The sequence below is a fragment of the Coregonus clupeaformis genome, chromosome 12 (genome assembly GCF_020615455.1).
Source record: "Coregonus clupeaformis isolate EN_2021a chromosome 12, ASM2061545v1, whole genome shotgun sequence".
NCBI classification, from domain to species: Eukaryota; Metazoa; Chordata; class Actinopteri; order Salmoniformes; family Salmonidae; genus Coregonus; species Coregonus clupeaformis.
Window position 1 is genome coordinate 23,109,096 of NC_059203.1, and position 19,866 is coordinate 23,128,961.

The 19,866-nt window shown below is 47.4% G+C and overlaps 1 protein-coding gene across 2 annotated transcripts; it reads left to right on the forward strand.

Annotated features, from left to right (window-relative positions):
• The first annotated feature begins 619 nt into the window (after nt 1-619).
• On the forward strand, nt 620-19,506 carry LOC121578438 (keratin, type I cytoskeletal 18). Of its 2 annotated transcripts, none has more exons than XM_045224041.1 (7): nt 620-1,214; nt 8,297-8,379; nt 12,838-12,994; nt 17,034-17,174; nt 17,525-17,650; nt 18,062-18,282; nt 19,316-19,506. In XM_045224041.1, exons 1-7 carry the CDS (start codon nt 729-731, stop codon nt 19,347-19,349), a joined length of 1,248 nt encoding a protein of 415 aa, XP_045079976.1. In that variant the 5' UTR covers nt 620-728; the 3' UTR covers nt 19,350-19,506. The 2 variants fall into 2 exon arrangements, with proteins under 2 accessions (XP_045079976.1, XP_045079975.1); XM_045224040.1 differs by having other exon boundaries at nt 622-1,214; nt 17,010-17,174.
• The last annotated feature ends 360 nt before the right edge of the window (nt 19,507-19,866 follow it).

The following is a 19,866-nucleotide window of genomic DNA, read 5'->3' on the forward strand; positions in this document are numbered from 1 at the left end:
AACTGAAATTGTTACTCTGGCAACATGTTCGCTGCAAACAGAAACCTTGATGAACCCGCCTAAGGAGAAACATGTTTGGCATGACAAGGAGTTCACATGATAGCACAAACAGATAGGTGAACAGGCTAGAAGTTAACTACAGCAAATAGAATGTGTTTAGCACAGTAACTTTTTAATTGATGTGTTTGTTTCTGAGCATAGTTTGCAACAGACATATATCCTTGTGTAAGCCAGTTTAGTTTAGCCCTGCTGAGAAATGTGGCCATATCCAGTTATTTTGGGGTTTGGCTGACCACGTATGTAGAAACTATGCAGCAACCGTTCCAAATATGCCTTTTATGGGCAAAACCAGAAGAATGTCATGTTTGGTTCTTTTCTCAATTTTTCAATTTCTTCATTTTTCCCATTTGTAAAAAAAATAAAATGTTTTACAGTGTGATGAAGTTGTAAGCTGGACTGTCACAGTAGAAAGTCATTTTTGGTAAGATTTTTCAAAAATAGGGAAAATAAGGAACAGAGTGAATGACAGCATGAGAGAAGAGGGAGGAGAGTAAGAAAGAGAGAATGGGGGGTGTGGATGTAGGCCGGCCTGTGAAAGAGAGAGAGGAGTTGTGTAGGGGGAGTATTAGTTCTCCGGTTCATTCTACCCGTGTCACTCTCTCTGTATCTCAGCTCCTCTCGCTCTATCTCTCTCTTCTCCATTATTTCTAAGTACTCCATCAGCAGTCATGAGTTACAGACCGTCCAGCAGCCACACCTCTTTCCAACGCTCCACGCCCGTGTCCTCCTACCGGGCCGCCAGCACCTATGGAGGGGCCGGGGGCCAGGGCACTCGCATCTCCTCCACTGCCTACGGGGGCCTCCGCAGCGGTGCCCCGGCCGGCTCCTCCTCCTACTCCACATCCTCCTTTAAGGTGAGCGGCGGTGGTATGGGCATGGGTGGTGGCATGGGTGCCGCTATGGGTTTGGGCATGGGTGGTCTGATGAAGACGGCGGCGGCAGGTGGTGGCGGTGGTGGTCACGTCATGGGAAATGAGAAGGGGGCCATGCAGAACCTGAACGACCGTCTGGCCAACTACCTGGAGACGGTGAGGAACCTGGAGCAGGCCAACGGACAGCTGGAGATGAAGATCCTAGAGGCCCTGGAGAAGGGAGGACCAGACGTCCGCGACTACAGCAAGTACAGCCCTATACTGGACGACCTGCGCAAGAAGGTGGGGGTGTGAATGAGAAAGAGAGAGGGGGGGGGGGAGATAGTGAGAGGTGCAATATGGGGTGTCTTGATGAGTCGTATCACATTCAAACAAATAATCATACAGTATTATTACAAGAGTGATAGTGACAAAGAGAGAGAGGGAGAGAGAGAGAGGGAGAGAGAGAGAGGGAGAGAGAGAGCGAGAGAGGGGGGCTGTTGATAAAGGATAATGTGTGTAGAAAAAAGGGTTAAGGTGAGGAATTTGTGGTTTTGTTGTCTTTTGTTGCTTTAGATAAGTGTGTTCATAGATAATCCTTGATTTGATTAACCTATAAATCTAAATATCCATGTAATGTCACCACTGTTGCAACTTTTCTGTGAATTAAAACCCATATGGTATGAGAGATGGCCCTCCAAGAATGAATTTAAGCAAAGGGACAATTCTGTATTTGCCCATTTATACATTGCTTCTCACTCTTTCTGCCTTTACTTCAACAATTCTGTGGGAAACCCTGCTTTGGAACAACTGGCTTATAACATTTCCTAACAACTGAATAGAGGGTGGGGCAGGGTGGGGCTGGGTGGAGCTGGTATCCCCTTACCTTCCCCCTCCTTCCCTAGTTCCCTCACTCCTCAAACTGGTCAAAAAGTTCCTCAAATGAATAATTTGGTGGAAGCAGTGAATCATCATTAAAAAAAACTGACCAAAACCCATAAACAATGTTCCAAAATCGTTTCCAACCCACTGGGTCACTCTCCCAGGTTACTCTGGGGCATAGTGTAGTGTAGTGTGGGAAGGACCAGCAATGTGAACCAGATGTTGTGTGACAACACACAAAAATAATCCCCTGTGAGATTTGAAACACATGGTGGGTGTGCTGGTTGTATAACCATTATAGCTCCACACAGCACAGTCAAAGATCTCTGTAAGAATTCCAACAAGATATCACGAATTCCCAGCAAAAACAGACTTTTGTCCAAAAGAATTCATAGGCCCTCTATAGCTTATGATGGCACTTTTATGATGAATGCTAGCCTTGTTCCACTTGCCGGACACATAAAGCAACAAGAGTTTAATTTTTTGTGTGATTCACACCAGAATGCCATGGTTACAAACACACAGATTGTGGTGGGGGGGAAAGAACTCTCTTTATGGTTTTGTGGGGGGACAGGAAGCCCCGCCCTTTTCTTTTAACAATGAAAACTGAGAACAGACTCAGCCCTGGAGCGGGAACCCATTTTCCTGTTTTTACGTTTGTGGTTCCTCTTTTTCTGTAACGATCCCGGCAGTCTGAGTCGGGTCCTGTCTGGTGACTAGTGTTTCTGTTCGTGATCTCCAGTTTCCCGAGGGTTCGGGAACGCTCCGGGGAGCGCTCTTGATTTCCGCACCTGCATCCCATCAGCAATCTGCACACCTGGTCCTGATCATCACCCTTCTTAGGCTCTGGCCTAACATCCAGTTCCTGCCGGATCGTTAGCCATGAACAGTATGTTTGTCAGCGTATCAGCCTCTAAGCTACTGGTGTTAGTGTTGTTGTCTTGCACCTTGTTGGCTTGCCGTGTACTTACCTCCGTTTGTTTCTATCTGCAGTCTCTCACCCGGAACCTTCTCCCCACCTCTGCCTGATGGTCGGCGGCTGCCGAGCCATTACCGGACCAACCACTGCACCCTCAACAACCCATCCACGCCACCCGTTCTGTTCCCTGGATTATTCAGCCTCACTCGGGAATCTGTTAAATAAACACTCACCTTTGTCTCAACGTACCTTGTCCTGGTCTGCTTCTGGGTTCTGGCTTAGTAAACCGTGACAGAACGATCCGGCCAGTAATGAACCCAGCGGACCTGGACTCTGTTCGCCATGCCATTACCCAGCAGGAGAAGATGTTGGGCCATCATAGCACGGTACTACAGGAGATCGCGTTGTCAGTTCGGAACCTTTCTACCGGTCTGACGGAGGTCCAGAACCAACGCAAGTGTCCGGTGGAGGATCCACTACCGGTTTCACCCATCTCGCCGGCCGCTTCTGAAGTGGTGTCCCTCCGTGAGCCCAAGGTTCCGACGCCGGATAAATATGAGGGGGAGCTGGGAAGATGCCGTTCCTTCCTTATGCAGTGTGGATTAGTGTTCGATCTACAGCCCTACTCTTATGCCACAGACAAGGCTAGGATAGCCTTTGTGATTGAGTTGCTGCGTGGTCGAGCGCTGGAGTGGGCTTCAGCCGTTTGGGAACGACAGGATCCCTGCATGGCTTCATACCAGGGGTTCACGGCCGAGATGAGGAAGCTCTTCGACCATTCCGTCCGAGGGAGGGGACGCAGCTAGGCGCCTGTTTTCACTTCACCAAGGAATTCGCAGCGTGGCCGACTTCGTGATCGAGTTCAAGACGTTGGCTGTGGAGAGTGGGTGGAACGAGGAGTCTCTGCAAGCGGCCTTTTACCAGGGTCTGTCGGAGCAGCTCAAGGATGAGTTGATCTCCTATCCGGAGCCTAGTGACCTGGACAGCTTGGTAGCCTTGTCTATTCGGGTGGATAATCGAGTCCGAGAGCGAAGGAGGGAGAAGCAATGGGGTCCGTCCAATCGATCAGCTTCTCAGTTCCCAGTCGGGTCGGGTGGTGGACCAGAACACGTCGATCATTCGCCACCACAAGGGATTAGTGGAGAGGACCTCTCTCCCGATTCTGAACCCATGCAAGTGGGGCGGCACGGGTTAACCAAGGAGGAGCGTCAACATAGACGTAAGACCAACTGCTGCCTCTACTGGGGTCGCTCGGGACATTACATCTCCACTTGTTCCCGGCGGTCGTCAAACTGCCCGGCTCGCTAAAGTTGGGAGGACTTTTAGCGAGCCAGTTTCAACCTCTCAGTACCTCTGTCAGACCCCGTTTCCCGGCTACCCTTGTGAACAGGAATCAAAGCTTAGCGATTAACGCTTTTATCGATTCAGGTGCCGATGGAAGCTTTCTTGATGCCGAGTTGGTGGAACAGCTGGGGCTTTCCAAGGAGCAATTGCCGGAAGCCATTGAAGCGACCACTCTGAACGGCAGTAGTCTGGCACGTATCACGATGAGGACTGAACCGGTTAAGATGCGGTTGTCGGGGAATCATTCTGAGATGATTTCATTCTTCATTCTGCCGTCTTCCCATGTTCCTCTGGTCCTTGGTTACCCCTGGCTGAAGGAACACAATCCCACGTTCGATTGGGTGACGGGCAAGGTAACGAGTTGGAGCCTTGATTGTCATGCTAACTGTCTCAAGACTGCCTGCCCCCATTCGGTTCCCAGTCAGGTGATTGAGGCTAAACCCCCAGATTTGTCCCTGGTTCCCGAGACATATCACGATTTGGGGGAGGTTTTCAGTAAGCAGAAGGCTCTGTCACTCCCTCCCCACCGACCATATGATTGTGCCATCAACCTGTGCCCGGGAGCTGTCTACCCCAAGGGAAGGTTATACAGTATCTCCCGACCTGAACGTGAGGCGTTGGAGACCTACATCAAGGAGTCCCTAGCGGCTGGTCTCGTTCGTCCCTCGTCATCACCCCTGGGGGCAGGATTCTTCTTTGTGGGTAAGAAGGATGGCTCTCTTCGACCATGTATTGATTATCGGGGGTTGAATGACATCACGGTCAAGAACAAGTATCCCCTGCCATTGATGAGTTCTGCCTTCGACTCCTTACAGGGTGCTACGGTATTCACCAAGCTAGACCTCACGCAATGCGTATCACATGGTCCGGATCAGAGAGGGGGACGAGTGGTTGACGGGTTTCAATACACCGATGGGTCACTTCGAGTATCAGGTGATGCCGTTTGGACTGACCAATGCTCCAGCGGTATTCCAGAGTATGGTGAACGACGTCCCTGAGAGATATGATCGGTCTCTTTGTGTTTGTTTACCTGGATGACATTCTGATCTTCTCGAAGGAACCTTCCGACCACGTCCAGCATGTCCGGCAGGTTCTGCAGCGATTGTTGGAGAATCGCCTGTTCGTGAAGGCCGAGAAGTGCGAGTTTCACGCCCACACGACATCCTTTCTCGGGTACATCATCTCCAGGGGAGAGATTAGGATGGACCAGGAGAAGGTTAGAGCGGTTCTGGAATGGGCCCAGCCCGGTACGAGATTGCAGCTCCAGAGATTTTTGGGGTTTGCGAATTTCTACCGCAGATTCATCCGGGATTACAGCCGTGTGGCCGCTCCGTTAACTGCCTTGACTTCCAGTATCAGGACCTTCAAGTGGAATCCGGAGGCGGATCGAGCGTTTCTGGATTTGAAGAGGCGATTCACCAACGCACCGATTCTCTCTCAACCGGACACGGCCCGTCAGTTCGTCGTTGAAGTGGGACGCGTCTGATGTGGGAGTTGGCGCCATCCTGTCGCAGCGATGCTCCACGGACAGTAAACTCCATCCCTGCGCCTACTACTCTCGTCGCCTTTCGCCTGCGGAGAGGAATTACGATGTGGGTAACCGGGAGCTTCTCGCGGTGAAACTTGCCTTGGAGGAGTGGCGCCACTGGTTGGAGGGGGCGGAGCAACCGTTTACTGTCTGGACTGACCACAAGAATCTTGCTTACGTGCAATCGGCTAAACGTCTCAACTCCCCGTCAGGCCAGGTGGGCGTTGTTTTTCGGACGATTCAAGTTTTCCCTGACGTTCCGACCTGGATCTAAGAACGGCAAGGCGGACGCCTTGTCCCGGATGTTCTCCAAGACGGAGGAGAGTGGGTCCAAGACCGAGACTATTCTCCCCCGGAACTGCGTCGTGGGAGCAGTTATGTGGAGGATTGAGGAGGAGGTGCTGGCGGCCCTTCGGACTCAGCCCGGTCCCGGTAACGGTCCACCCGGTCGGTTGTTTGTGCCTGAGTCGGTTCGTCCTGCTGTCCTCAAATGGTCCCACGCCAGCAAGATGGCTTGTCACCCTGGCGTGGCTCGGACAATGGCGTTTCTTCGCAGACGCTTTTTGGTGGCCTGCCGTGGCCGAGGATACTCGGGGTTTTGTTGCTGCCTGTCCAGTGTGTGCGCAGAATAAGAGTACCAATCGGCCCAGCTCTGGACTACTTCACCCCCTTCCTATTCCCCGGCGACCATGGTCGCATCTGGCCCTGGACTTCGTCACTGGGTTGCCCGCTTCTGAGGGGAACACGGTCGTTCTGACTATCGTGGACAGATTCAGCAAGTTCGCCCACTTTGTGCCAATTGCCAAGCTTCCCTCTGCCTCGGAGACGTCCGAGATCCTGGTTAGGGAGGTTTTCAGGGTCCACGGTTTGCCCAGTGATATCGTTTCCGACCGTGGCCCTCAGTTTACCTCTGCTGTCTGGAAGTCCTTCTGTTTGGCCATTGGAGCTACAGTCAGTCTCACATCTGGTTTTCACCCCCAATCCAATGGTCAGGCGGAGAGAGCCAACCAGAAGATGGAATCCACGCTACGCTGTCTGGTCTCTTCCAACCCCACCTCCTGGGTCTCTCAGTTGCCTTGGGTTGAGTATGCCCACAATACTCTCCCTACATCTGCCACTGGGATGTCTCCCTTCCAGTGCCTGTATGGCTACCAACCTCCCCTGTTCCCTTCTCAGGAGAAGGAGCTCTCAGTGCCTTCTGTTCAGGCCCATATTCGTCGTTGCCACCGGACCTGGCATCGGGCCAGAAAGGTACTCCTTAGAGGTTCGGACCGGTATCAGCTCCAGGCGAATCGTCGCCGGATCCCCGCTCCCACCTATACCATCGGAGATAGGGTTTGGTTGGCCACACGGGATCTTCCGTTACGGACTGAGTCTAGGAAGTTGTTACCGAAGTTCATTGGTCCGTTTGTGGTGGAGAAGGTGATCAATCCAGTGGCAGTTCGACTCAAACTACCGAGGACGCTCAGAGTCCATCCCACCTTTCATGTCTCCTGCCTCAAGCCTGTCTTCCTCAGTCCTCTGTTGCCTCCTCCGCCTCCTCCTCCTCCTCCTCGGATGATCGGAGGTGGTCCTGCCTACACGGTGCGTCGCATCATGGATTCCAGACGGCGGGGCCGGGGTTTCCAGTATCTCGTGGACTGGGAGGGGTATGGCCCTGAAGAGAGGAGTTGGATTCCGCGGCGACAGGTCCTAGATGCGGACCTCATCAGTGACTTCTACCGCCTCCATCCTGGCGCTCCGGGTAGTCCGCCCGGTGGCGTTCGTCGGAGGGGGGGTACTGTAACGATCCCGGCAGTCTGAGTCGGGTCCTGTCTGGTGACTAGTGTTTCTGTTCGTGATCTCCAGTTTCCCGAGGGTTCGGGAACGCTCCGGGGAGCGCTCTTGATTTCCGCACCTGCATCCCATCAGCAATCTGCACACCTGGTCCTGATCATCACCCTTCTTAGGCTCTGGCCTAACATCCAGTTCCTGCCGGATCGTTAGCCATGAACAGTATGTTTGTCAGCGTATCAGCCTCTAAGCTACTGGTGTTAGTGTTGTTGTCTTGCACCTTGTTGGCTTGCCGTGTACTTACCTCCGTTTGTTTCTATCTGCAGTCTCTCACCCGGAACCTTCTCCCCACCTCTGCCTGATGGTCGGCGGCTGCCGAGCCATTACCGGACCAACCACTGCACCCTCAACAACCCATCCACGCCACCCGTTCTGTTCCCTGGATTATTCAGCCTCACTCGGGAATCTGTTAAATAAACACTCACCTTTGTCTCAACGTACCTTGTCCTGGTCTGCTTCTGGGTTCTGGCTTAGTAAACCGTGACATTTTCTTAGAGTCATGTCACGGTAACCATAGATTCATTTGTGATTCACTCAACCTGCAGTTTCAATATCTCCCCCCTGAGAGTCTTAGATTTAAAATGGTGGTGATGGGAAGCAGATCCCGTGATGGAACATATTAGTTCTTCTTTTGTATTGCCAGCTCAACTGTGTATGACACACACAATTATAGTTAGAATTAAGAAGTGGGGGAAAACAAACAGGCCTACAGCTTTCCTCTATAACTGACATGGATTCAAAAGTTAAGTTAAGTTAAGTTAAGTAAAGCATCATAATGCTCATGTCACCTGCAAAATTGTCCTCCAAAATAGTTTCAGAAAAGATTGAGTCTGTTATTGTCATATATTCATTGGAATTAACAATATTTTTCTCCAATAGGTCTTCGATGCGACAGTGGACAATGCTAGCCTTCTGCTCCAAATCGATAATGCCCGCTTAGCTGCAGATGACTTCAAAGTAAAGTGAGTTTACCACTATAAATTACATCTTTCTGCACACTGGTTAGCTGCAGATGACTTCCGAGTAAAGTGAGTTTAGCGCTGTGAATGACATATTTCTGCACACTGGTAAGCCGTAGATGACTCTTTTAACAATGAAAACTGAGAACACACTCAGCCCTGGAGCGGGAACCCATTTTCCTGTTTTTACGTTTGTGGGTCCTCTTTTTCTCAGAGTCATGTCACGGTTTCTCCCATTATTCTCTGCAGATCCTCTCAAGCTCTGTCAGGTTGGATGGGGAGCATCGTTGCACAGCTATTTTCAGGTCTCTCCAGAGATGTTAGATCAGGTTCAAGTCCGGGCTCTGGCTGGGCCACTCAAGGACATTCAGAGACTTGTCCCGAAGCCACTCCTGCATAGTCTTGGCTGTGTGCTTAGGGTCGTTGCCCTGTTGGAAGGTGACTTTCACACCAGTCTGAGGTCCTGAGTGCTCTGGAGCAGGTTTTCATCAAGGATCTCTCTGTACTTTGCTCCGTTCATCTTTTCCTCAATCCTAACTAGTCTCCCAGTCCCTGCCGCTGAAAAACATCCCCACAGCATGATACTGTCACCACCATGCTTCACCGTAGGGATGGTATTGGCCAGGTGATGAGCGGTGCCTGGTTTCCTCCAGACGTGACGCTTGGCATTTAGGCCAAATAGTTCAATCTTGGTTTCATCAGACCAGATAATCTTGTTCCTCATGGTCTGAGAGCCTTTTGGCAAACTCCAAGCAGGCTGTCATGTGCCTTTTACTGAGGAGTGGCTTCCGTCTGGCGACTCTACCATAAAGGCCTGATTGGTGGTGCTGCAGAGATGGTTGTCCTTCTGTAAGGTTCTCCCATCTCCACAGAGGAACTCTGGAGCTCTGTCAGAGTGACCATCGGGTTTTGGTCACCTCCCTGACCAAGGCCCTTCTCCCACCGATTGCTCAGTTTGGCCGAGCGGCCAGCTCTAGGAAGAGTCTTGGTGGTTCCAACCTTCTTCTATTTAAGAATTATGGAGGCCACTGTGTTCTTGGGGACCTTCAATGCTGCAGAAATGTTTTGGTACCGTTCCCCAGATCTGTGCCTTGACACAATCCTGTCTCTGAGCTCTACGGACAATTCCTTCGACCTCATGGCTTGGTTTTTGCTCTGACATGCACTGTCAACTGTGGGACCTTATATAGACAGGTATGTACCTTTCCAAATCATGTCCAATCAATTGAAGTTCCGTGGATGTGTAAATCAAGGCCGGACCGGACTGCACCAAAACAAGACGTCCAAAAAGCGTCAGTGTCATTCCGTGCTTGATGAGGTGCCTACAGTGTTGCCTGAAATTGAATTTTATGAATGCCCATCTATGTGGTAAGCCTACCGTTTGTAAAACACCACAAAAAGACGTCCGGTCCATTCCATATTATCCATTTTACTTTGACCTGCCCTGTTAGTAGGATATGTTGTTTGTTAACATGACATTTTATCTCCAGCCTGTAGGCTACAGAAAAGACCACATACTCTTTCCTACATATGCTATATCTACATATGATTTATGTTGGATGATTATTTTGACAGAACATTGGTGGAGCGCCGCAGCAATGCGTCTCTCCAACAGAACCCTGGAGAAACGCGCTGGGAATGGACAAAGTGGGCACTGCGTATCACAGGGCGGCATCAGCGCTCACCTAAAAAGCCCATATGCCACTGGTTGATAGAAATTGTCATTGTTTTTGGCCAGAATTATGTGAGGTTTTTGTGTTGTTGGAGGTGCGTCTTGCTCAGTTTAGCTCAGAAAATGCCGCCCTTGTCAAACAGCTGCCATAGGCGGCCACCTAATTCTGCCTAATGAGCGGGCCGGCCATGGTTGGAACCTTCGTAGGAGCATTGTTAAATCTCTGAGCTGTTGTTATTAACATTGCACTTGAAAACGCTCGTAATCTAACGCCACCACTCATTGAACACCTAAATGCATCGTTAGATGCTTTTTTGCCTTCCCATGTCACTTTATACACAGAAGATCTCCGCTAAACATAGAATCACATGTTTTTTATTTCTCTCTGTGACCGCTGATAACTTCAGAACAAAGTTGACTACAAATATAAAATTTCCAATGTCTATACAATTGATACAAACAAGTGACGTATAAAAACATGCTTCAAATGAATACAGAGATGACTGCATTAAAATATAAACAGTAGGCTATAGGCCTATTTCAATCATATTGAAATACATTTAATGTTTAACCTATTAAGGATCTGACCCTTTTTTTCAATTTTCGCATAAAATTACATACCCAAATCTAACTGCCTGTAGCTCAGGACCTGAATCAAGGATATGCATATTCTTGATACCATTTGAAAGGAAACACTTAGAAGTTTGTGGAAATTTGAAATTAATGTAGGAGAATATAACACATTGGATCTGGTAAAAGATAACACATAATCTTTGAAACGCAAGAGAAAGGCCACAATATAATATTGCAGTTTAGGCGCTATTTAGGTTTTGGCCGTTAGATGGCAGCAGTGTGTGTGCAAAGTTTCAGATATATCCAGTGAAGCGTTGCAATACTGGACTATTTTGTATAAAGTCTGCCCAAACGTGCCGAATTGGTCAATTGATACATTTTAAAGTACATAACTATAGAGAACATACAAAAATGATATGGTAATACAAAACGTAAGTTTACACACTCCCAGGAATGTCATACATTTACATTTACATTTTAGTCATTTAGCAGACGCTCTTATCCATAGCGATTTACAGTTAGTGAGTGCATACATTTTCATACTGATGGATCATTAGCTTATACACTAACTTTCACACATCTAGATGGCCGGGCGGGGTGGGTGTGGAGCCAGAGACAGCAGGGGTTCAAACTGTAGAACCCAGTTCCTACATTTGAATATAAACATGGATTTTATCAAACAAAACTATGCTACATTTAATCTCTGGGACCCTTAGGATGACAAATCAGAGCAAGATTACTGAATGTAAGTACATTATTTACCTTCAGAGGTGAATGTATCAACCCAGTTGCCGTGCTAAGTTTTTGGCTGTTGTGCACTCTCCTCAAACAATAGCATGGTATTTGTTCACTGTAATAACTACTGTAAATTGGACAGTGCAGTAAGATTAACAAGAATTTAAGCTTTCTGCCTATATAAGACATGTCTATGTCCTGGAAAGTTTGCTGTTACTTACAACAGTCATGCTAATCACATTAGCGCACGTTAGCTCAACCGTCCCGTATACCGGACACCGATCCCGTAGAGGTTAATCAATTGAGTTCTATTTTGCTACTTGTATGCTACTATCTGTAATTTGTCTCAATATATTTCATGATGTGTAGCCTAACACGTGCGCAATGATGTGCCAAATCTGTGATTTAGTACATTTTTATTGGGTAAGCATTAGAATGAGACGCCTCAATATTTGCAGCCGTGGGTGGTAATATCTCTCTAGGAGCTGATCTGTTGTCAGTATTGTGAAATAACCAATTTTATACTTCTTATTTTTGTATTTTTGTATTTTTTATTTTTTTTTTACTTTTTTTTTGTCATTTAGCAGACGCTCTTATCCAGAGCGACTTACAGTTAGTGAATACAATATATATATATATTTTTATACTGGCCCCCCGTGGGAATCGAACCCACAACCCTGGCGTTGCAAACGCCATGCTCTATCAACTGAGCTACATCCCTGGCGGCCATTCCCTCCCCTACCCTGGACGACGCTGGGCCAATTGTGCGCCGCCCATGAGTCTCCCGGTCGCGGCCGGCTGCGACAGAGCCTGGATAATTCTAATGCTAAGGCAAGATTTGAATGGAGAAAGCTGATCCGAGAGCAGTTCTCCCTTTCTTTCGATCCTACCAGTATCGACACATGCTACAATGACGCACTTAGCGACTGTTCTCTCTGTGTGGTGTTTTGGGAAACGCATGTTACATATTTGGCCTCTGTAAGAAAGATGCATCATTAAAACACTCGTAAGCCTAAGTTCCATCGCTATCGGGAAGCCCTGTTCTGAAAATTGGGGGGACATGTCCCCCCATATCCCGTGGCAATTTCGCCCATGCTATCTTGGTTAAATTGTGTTATTCTATCATTTATGTATTCAAATAGCTACAGTTTTCTTAAAAACTGAACATGTCTAATTCAGAAGTGTCAGATAGAGCCTTATGGCTGAACCCAGATTGACATGTCAGAGCCATAAGGTTCTATCTGCTATTGCACCCCCCTAAAAACTGATTTAGGATTTCTATACCTTTAAGGTGAGGACCTTAATGGGTTATGAAAGAAGAATTCACTACAAAACAGTTCCGAGATCTGGGATGTGAAAACTTTGATGCTCAATATCTCAGAACAATGCTTTGCTCAGATAAAACCTTATAGTCAAAGGTCACAATTTCCAGCTATTTTATGTCAACAAGGAGTTTAGTGACAGTCTCCCTATGCCCACAGGTTTGAATCTGAGTATGGAATTCGCCAGTCAGTGGAGGCGGACATTGCCGGGCTGAAGAAGGTCATCGATGACACCAACATGGGCAGGATGAACGTGGAGAGTGAAATCGAGGCCGTGAGGGAGGAGCTCATCTTTCTCAGGAAGAACCATGGCAATGTGAGCTATAGTATTAATATTGAATATCATAATCAAATAATCATTTGAAATTTAATATTTTTATTGTAATAGAATAGGTTGAAGACTAATATTATTATTGGAAGCGTCTCATTACGTTTTGAGCTACTCCAGGTAGCGACATTTCAGGCTAGCTCAGTGCTGCCCCCTCTCATTGATTATCTCAAGTTGAAGGCCGACTAGGGTACTGCAGGCAGCAAATTAATTATTTACATTTTAGTCATTTAGCAGAAGCTCTTATCCAGAGTGACTTACAAATTGTGCATACATTTTTCATACTTTTTTTTTGTTCATACTGGCCCCCCGTGGGAATCGAACCCACAACCCTGGCATTGCAAGCGCCATGCTCTACCAACTGAGCTACAGGAGGCCTATAACTGTCCTTATAACTTTACATTTACATTTAAGTTATTTAGCAGACGCTCCTATCCAGAGCGACTTACATATTGGTGCATTCAACTTAGGATAGCCAGTGGGACAACAACTTTTTTTTATTATTTTTTTTATGGGGGGATGGGGAATGGGGGGGGTAGAAGGATTACTGTTATACTATTCCAGGTATTCCTTAAAGAGGTAGGGTTTCAAGTGTCTCCGGAACGTGGTCAGTGACTCCGCTGTCCTGGCGTCGTAGGGGAGCTTGTTCAACCATTGGGGTGCCAGAGCAGCGAATAGCTTTGACTGGGCTGAGCGGGAACTGTGCTTCTGTAGAGGTAGGGGGGTTAGCAGGCCAGAGGTGGATGAACGTAGTGCCCTCGTTTGGGTGTAGGGTCTGATCAGAACCTGAAGGTAAGGAGGTGCCGTTCCCCTCACAGCTCCGTAGGCAAGCACCATGGTTTTGTAGTAGATGTGAGCTTCAACTGGAAGCCAGTGGAGTGTGCGGAGGAGCGGGGTGACATGAGAGAACTTGGGAAGGTTGAACACCAGACGGGCTGCAGCGTTCTGGATAAGTTGTAGGGGTTTAATGGCACAGGCAGGGAGCCCAGCCAACAGCGAGTTGCAGTAATCCAGACGGGAGAAGACAAGTGCCTGGATTAGGACCTGTGCCGCTTTCTGTCTAAGGTAGGGTCGTACTCTGCGAATGTTGTAGAGCATGAACCTGCAGGATCTGGTCACCGCTTTGATGTTAGCAGAGAACGACAGGGTGTTGTCCAGGGTCACGCCAAGGTTCCTTGCACTCTGGGAGGAGGACACAATGGAGTTGTCAACCATGATGGCGAGATCATGGAGCGGGCAGTCCTTCCCCGGGAGGAAGAGCAGCTCCATCTTGCCGAGGTTCAGCTTGAGGTGGTGATCCGACATCCACACTGATATGTCTGCCAGACATGCAGAGATGCGATTCACCACCTGGTTATCAGAAGGGGGAAAGGAGAAAATTAATTGTGTGTCGTCTGCATAGCAATGATAGGAGAGACCATGTGAGGATATGACAGAGCTAAGTGACTTAGTGTATAGAGAGAATAGGAGAGGGCCTAGAACTGAGCCCTGGGGGACACCAGTGGTGAGAGCACGTGGTGCGGAGACAGATTCTCACCACGCCACCTGGTAGGAGCGACTTGTCATGTAGAACGCAATCCAAGAGTGAGCAGCGCCGGAGATGCCCAACTCGGAGAGGGTGGAGAGGAGGATCTGATGGTTCACAGTATCAACTCTCGCTCTCTTGAAGACGGAAGGGACATAGCCAGCGGTTAAGGATGAGTTGATGAGCGAGGTGAGGTAAGGGAGAAGGTCTCCGGAAATGGTCTGGAGAAGAGAGGAGGGGATAGGGTCAAGCGGGCAGGTTGTTGGGCGGCCGGCCGTCACAAGTCGCAAGATTTCATCTGGAGAGAGAGGGGAGAAAGAAGTCAAAGCATAGGGTAGGGCAGTCTGAGCAGGACCAGCGGTGTCATTTGACTTAATAAATGAGGATCGGATGTCGTCAACCTTATTTTCAAAATGGTTGACGAAGTCACCCACAGAGAGGGAGGAGGGAGGGGGAGGAGGAGGAGGAGGATTCAGCAGGGAGGAGAAGGTGGCAAAGAGCTTCATAGGGTTAGAGGCAGAGGCTTGAAATTTAGAGTGGTAGAAAGTGGCTTTAGCAGCAGAAACAGAGGAAGAAAATGTAGAGAGGAGGGAGTGAAAAGATGACAGGTCCGCAGGGAGTCTAGTTTTCCTCCATTTCCGCTCAGCTGCCCAGAGCCCTGTTCTGTGAGCTCGCAATGAGTCGTCAAGCCACAGAGCAGGAGGGGAGGACCGAGCCGGCAGGGAGGATAGGGGACATAGAGAGTCAAAAGATGCAGAAAAGGAGGAGAGGAGGGTTGAGGAGGCAGAATCAGGAGATCGGAGGGAGAAGGATTTAGCAGAGGGAAGAGATGATAGGATGGAAGAGGAGAGAGTAGCGGGAGAGAGAGAGAGAAGGTTGCGACGGCACATTACCATCTGAGTAGGGGCAGAGTGAGTAGTGTTCAAATCAAATCAAATCAAATGTTATTGGTCACATGCGCCGAATACAACAGGTGCAGACATTACAGTGAAATGCTTACTTACAGCCCTTAACCAACAGTGCATTTATTTTTAACAAAAAAAGTAAAAATAAAAATAAAACAACAACAAAAAAAGTGTTGAGAAAAAAAGAGCAGAAGTAAAATAAAATAACAGTAGGGAGGCTATATATACAGGGGGGTACCGGTGCAGGAGAGCGAGAGAGAAAAGGATACAAAGTAGTGGTCAGAAACTTGGAGGGGAGTTGCAGTGAGATTAGTAGAAGAACAGCATCTAGTAAAGATGAGGTCAAGCGTATTGCCTGCCTTGTGAGTAGGGGGGGACGGTGAGAGGGTGAGGTCAAAAGAGGAAAGGAGTGGAAAGAAGGAGGCAGAGTCACCCAGAACTGTGAGGGGTGAGCCATCCTCAGGAAAGGAACTTATCAAGGCGTCAAGCGCATTGATGAACTCTCCAAGGGAACCTGGAGGGTGATAAATGATAAGGATGTTAAGCTTGAATGGACTAGTGACTGTGACAGCATGGAATTCAAATGAGGAGATAGACAGATGGGTCAGGGGGAAAAGAGAGAATGTCCACTTGGGAGAGATGAGGATTCCTGTCCCACCGCCGCGCTGACCAGATGCTCTTGGGGTATGCGAGAGCACATGATCAGACGAGGTAAGAGCAGTAGGAGTAGCAGTGTTTTCTGTGGTAATCCATGTTTCCGTCAGCGCCAAGAAGTCGGGGGACTGGAGGGTAGCTTCCTCTGTATTTTAAAATAATTGGATACATCTGGTGTGATAGAAGCAATTATTGGTACATGACTGTCTTCTAAAAAACATTTTTTTACATGAATATTTCCAAAGAAGATTGACATTTTCCCATTACATTTACATTTACGTCATTTAGCAGACGCTCTTATCCAGAGCGACTTACATTCAGTTTAATACTTTTTCCATTCAGGGCGGCGCACAATTGGCCCAGCGTCATCCGGGTTTGGCCGGTGTAGGCCGTCATTGTAAATAAGAATTTGTTCTTAACTGACTTGCCTAGTTAAATAAAGGTTAAATAAAAAATAAATAAAAAATACAAATCTTCACTATAATGGGGGATCCTGCTTTCCGGAAATAACAACCTGCAGTACCCCAGTCAGTCTTTATCTTCATGGCTTCAATGAGACGTGGCAGTTGTTCTCCCCTGATTGAGACTGAATGTCCATGTCAAACAATCATTTGAAATAGAACATTTTCAGAATAGATTTAAGAATAACATAATCCAGGAAGAATGATGATAACGTGATAACAATATCAGACTAACCTCATCACTAGCTGTGAACTTTTCACATTTCACAGTTGGTTAATTTTGGAATGCCTTACTATTTCTCTTTTGTCTTTGTCTTTGTCTCTCTCTCTCTCTCTCTCTCTCTCTCTCTCTCTCTCTCTCTCTCTCTCTCTCTCTCTCTCTCTCTCTCTCTCTCTCTCTCTCTCTCTCTCTCTCTCTCTCTCTCTCTCCACCTTCCCTTATACCCTCTCTCCAACAGGAAGTGATGGAGATGAGGAACCAGATCACTCAGTCGGGGGTGCAGGTGGACGTGGACGCCCCCAAGGGTCAGGACCTGTCACTGGTCATGGAGGAGATGAGGGCCAAGTACGAGAAGATGGCTCTGAAGAACACAGAGGACCTCAAAGTGTGGCACGAAAACCAGGTTAGCCCATCCTATCTTCACAGTGTTCAGAAGGACAGAATAATGAATATGTTCTTATCATTGCTTCATACATTCTAATATTGCACACCACATAAAGCCTATGATACTCTGGTTTTGTTCCGCAATTGGAATTGAAATGAATTACCTCACACCCACAGGCCAATATAAAAATGTGTATTTGCAAAAAGTGTAGATCTCCAATAATTTTTGTACAACTAGTATCATATCTGGGTACTCTAGTCACACAACAAAAGCCTGAACTCCAAAACATGAATTCACCTCTCAAGTTGACTAAGCTTCTCTCCCTCTCTCCCTCCCTCCCATCTCCCTTCCTCTGTGCTGTGGTATAGATCTCAGATGTGCAGGTGCAGGTATCCCAGAACACAGAGGCCCTGCAGGGGGCCCAGGTCGAGATGAGCGACCTACATAGACAGCTACAGACCCTCGAGATTGAGCTGGCGTCTCAACAGAGCTTGGTAAGGACATTCTTTCAATATGATGATAACATATTTCAGTTAAATTCCTAAATTCCTCAGAGCAGAGATGGAACTGATAGTAACCCCAGTATGTCCTCTATGTCCAACAGAGGAGGCTGGTGAGAGGAGCTATAGGAGGATGTGCTCATTGTAATGGTTGGAATGGAATCAATGGAACGGTATCAAACAAATGGAAAACACGTTTGACTCCATTCCGTTTATTCCATTCCAGTCATTACAATGAGCCTGTCCTCCTATAGCTCCGCCCACCAGCCTCATCTGATGTACAGCATCCTTTTGAAGCCCACCACCAAACCTTAGCCATACCCTCCATATCCCCAAATTCCAACATTCTAATAATCCCAATATTATTCAACAATATTCCCAAAATTCCCCTGTTATTCCCAACAGAAATCCTCCTTGGAGGACACCTTGCGTAACGTGGAGATGCGTTCCAACATGGAGGTGGAGAAGTACAATGCCATCCTCATCCGTCTGGAGAGTGAGCTGACCAACCTGCGGGGCAACATCCAGCAGCAGGGCCAGGAGTATGAGGCGCTGCTCAACATGAAAATGAAGCTGGAGGCCGAGATCGCCACCTACAGGAGCCTGCTCGACGGAGGGGACTTCAAGTGAGTGGACGATGGGATGAGGGAGATTGGCCTAATCCCAAATCGACCCTTAGACCAATTGGATAGGTATAAGCATTATGTTCATAGCTCCACCTTCCACCTTGATAGGCCAGGTGGAAGTTTCATCATATTGGTTATACCAATCAAATCGTCTCAGATCTCCACAAGTGCATGGGACAAAGGGCTTGAAGGTTGATTTGGGATTGGACCATTGACTGACTATTGGGGTGCATCTTAATAGCCTAAAGTGGCTTCCTCTCTTCTTGATTTGTTTTCTTCATGTGCACTGATTTACAGACACATGGATAGGTGGATGTTAGATGTCCACCAATCCAGTTCGTTGACATCAGTGAAGGAAAGAAGGCGAAAATGAGAGGAAGCAACTTTAGACTATTGAGACGCACCCTTATCTCCGAGAAGGGTTGAGCTGACTGAGATTAAATACATGTTTTAATCAGTGTTATCAGGCAAGAATAAGAACAAAGAGTTGAGGGTCAAATTCCTGATTCAATCACAGCTATGCTTCAAGCTCAACTACCACAATAGGCGTGGATCAAATAAAATCTAGGGAGTTGAAAGAGGATATAATGAGATGGTGAGGTGGGGGTGACACTTACCATGAGTCAAATACTTGGAAATTGTGACAAAGTGAAATGGCAGAAACACAAAATAATTTTGGACACATCTGCAGCAAGAAGGCCTAGTATGTGTGAAATACAGTACTTGAGGTAGTTTGGCACCATCTACAGTATAAACCAGGTATAGCCAGATTATTTGTCCTGTTAATGAATGTTTTTAATTTATTTTACTAGGCAAGTCAGTTAAGAACAAGTTCTTTACAATGACTGCCTACACCAGCCAAACACGGACGACGCTGGGCCAATTGTGCGCCGCCCTACGGGACTCCCAATCACAGCCAGTTGAGATACAGCCTGGAATCGAACCAGGGGGTCGCCTCAAGCACTGAGATGCAGTGCCTTAGACCGCTGCGCCACTCAGTCCCATGTTTTAATACCTATTTTTTCTATTCCAGGCTCCAAGACGCTATGGATGAACTGAAACCCTAAGGAAATGAGGGGGGACAAAAGTGATGACCAATTGTCAACTTCATGGAGAGAGATACCCACAAACACAGAGGAGTCAAACCCATCAAATGGGCATAACCATCTCATAAAAATTTAAAATTAAACTTTGATGCAATAAATGCAACGGTTTATCATTTAACGTGTTGTCTCTCATATTTGTTTCTTTGTACCTAAACACTGCACTGAGCGCATTGAACAGAGCCCATTGAACTGAGCCCATTGAACCAAGCCTATTGAACTGAGCCAATTGCAAGATTTTAGGAAAGTCTAAAATGTATCTTCTTTATGTGATGGATAGAAAACTGTAATTCACTTTTTAAAATATGATGTATTATTCATATTACGAAGCACAGGCAATCAAAAAGTCACAAAGTCACAAACACCCCTTGTGTGGCAATAGAAGAAATACAAGAAAAGTAACAAAATAAACTAAAAGCCATCATCACACATTATGTATGACATAGTATATGGTTAGTATACTATGGGGCCCCGTGTAGCT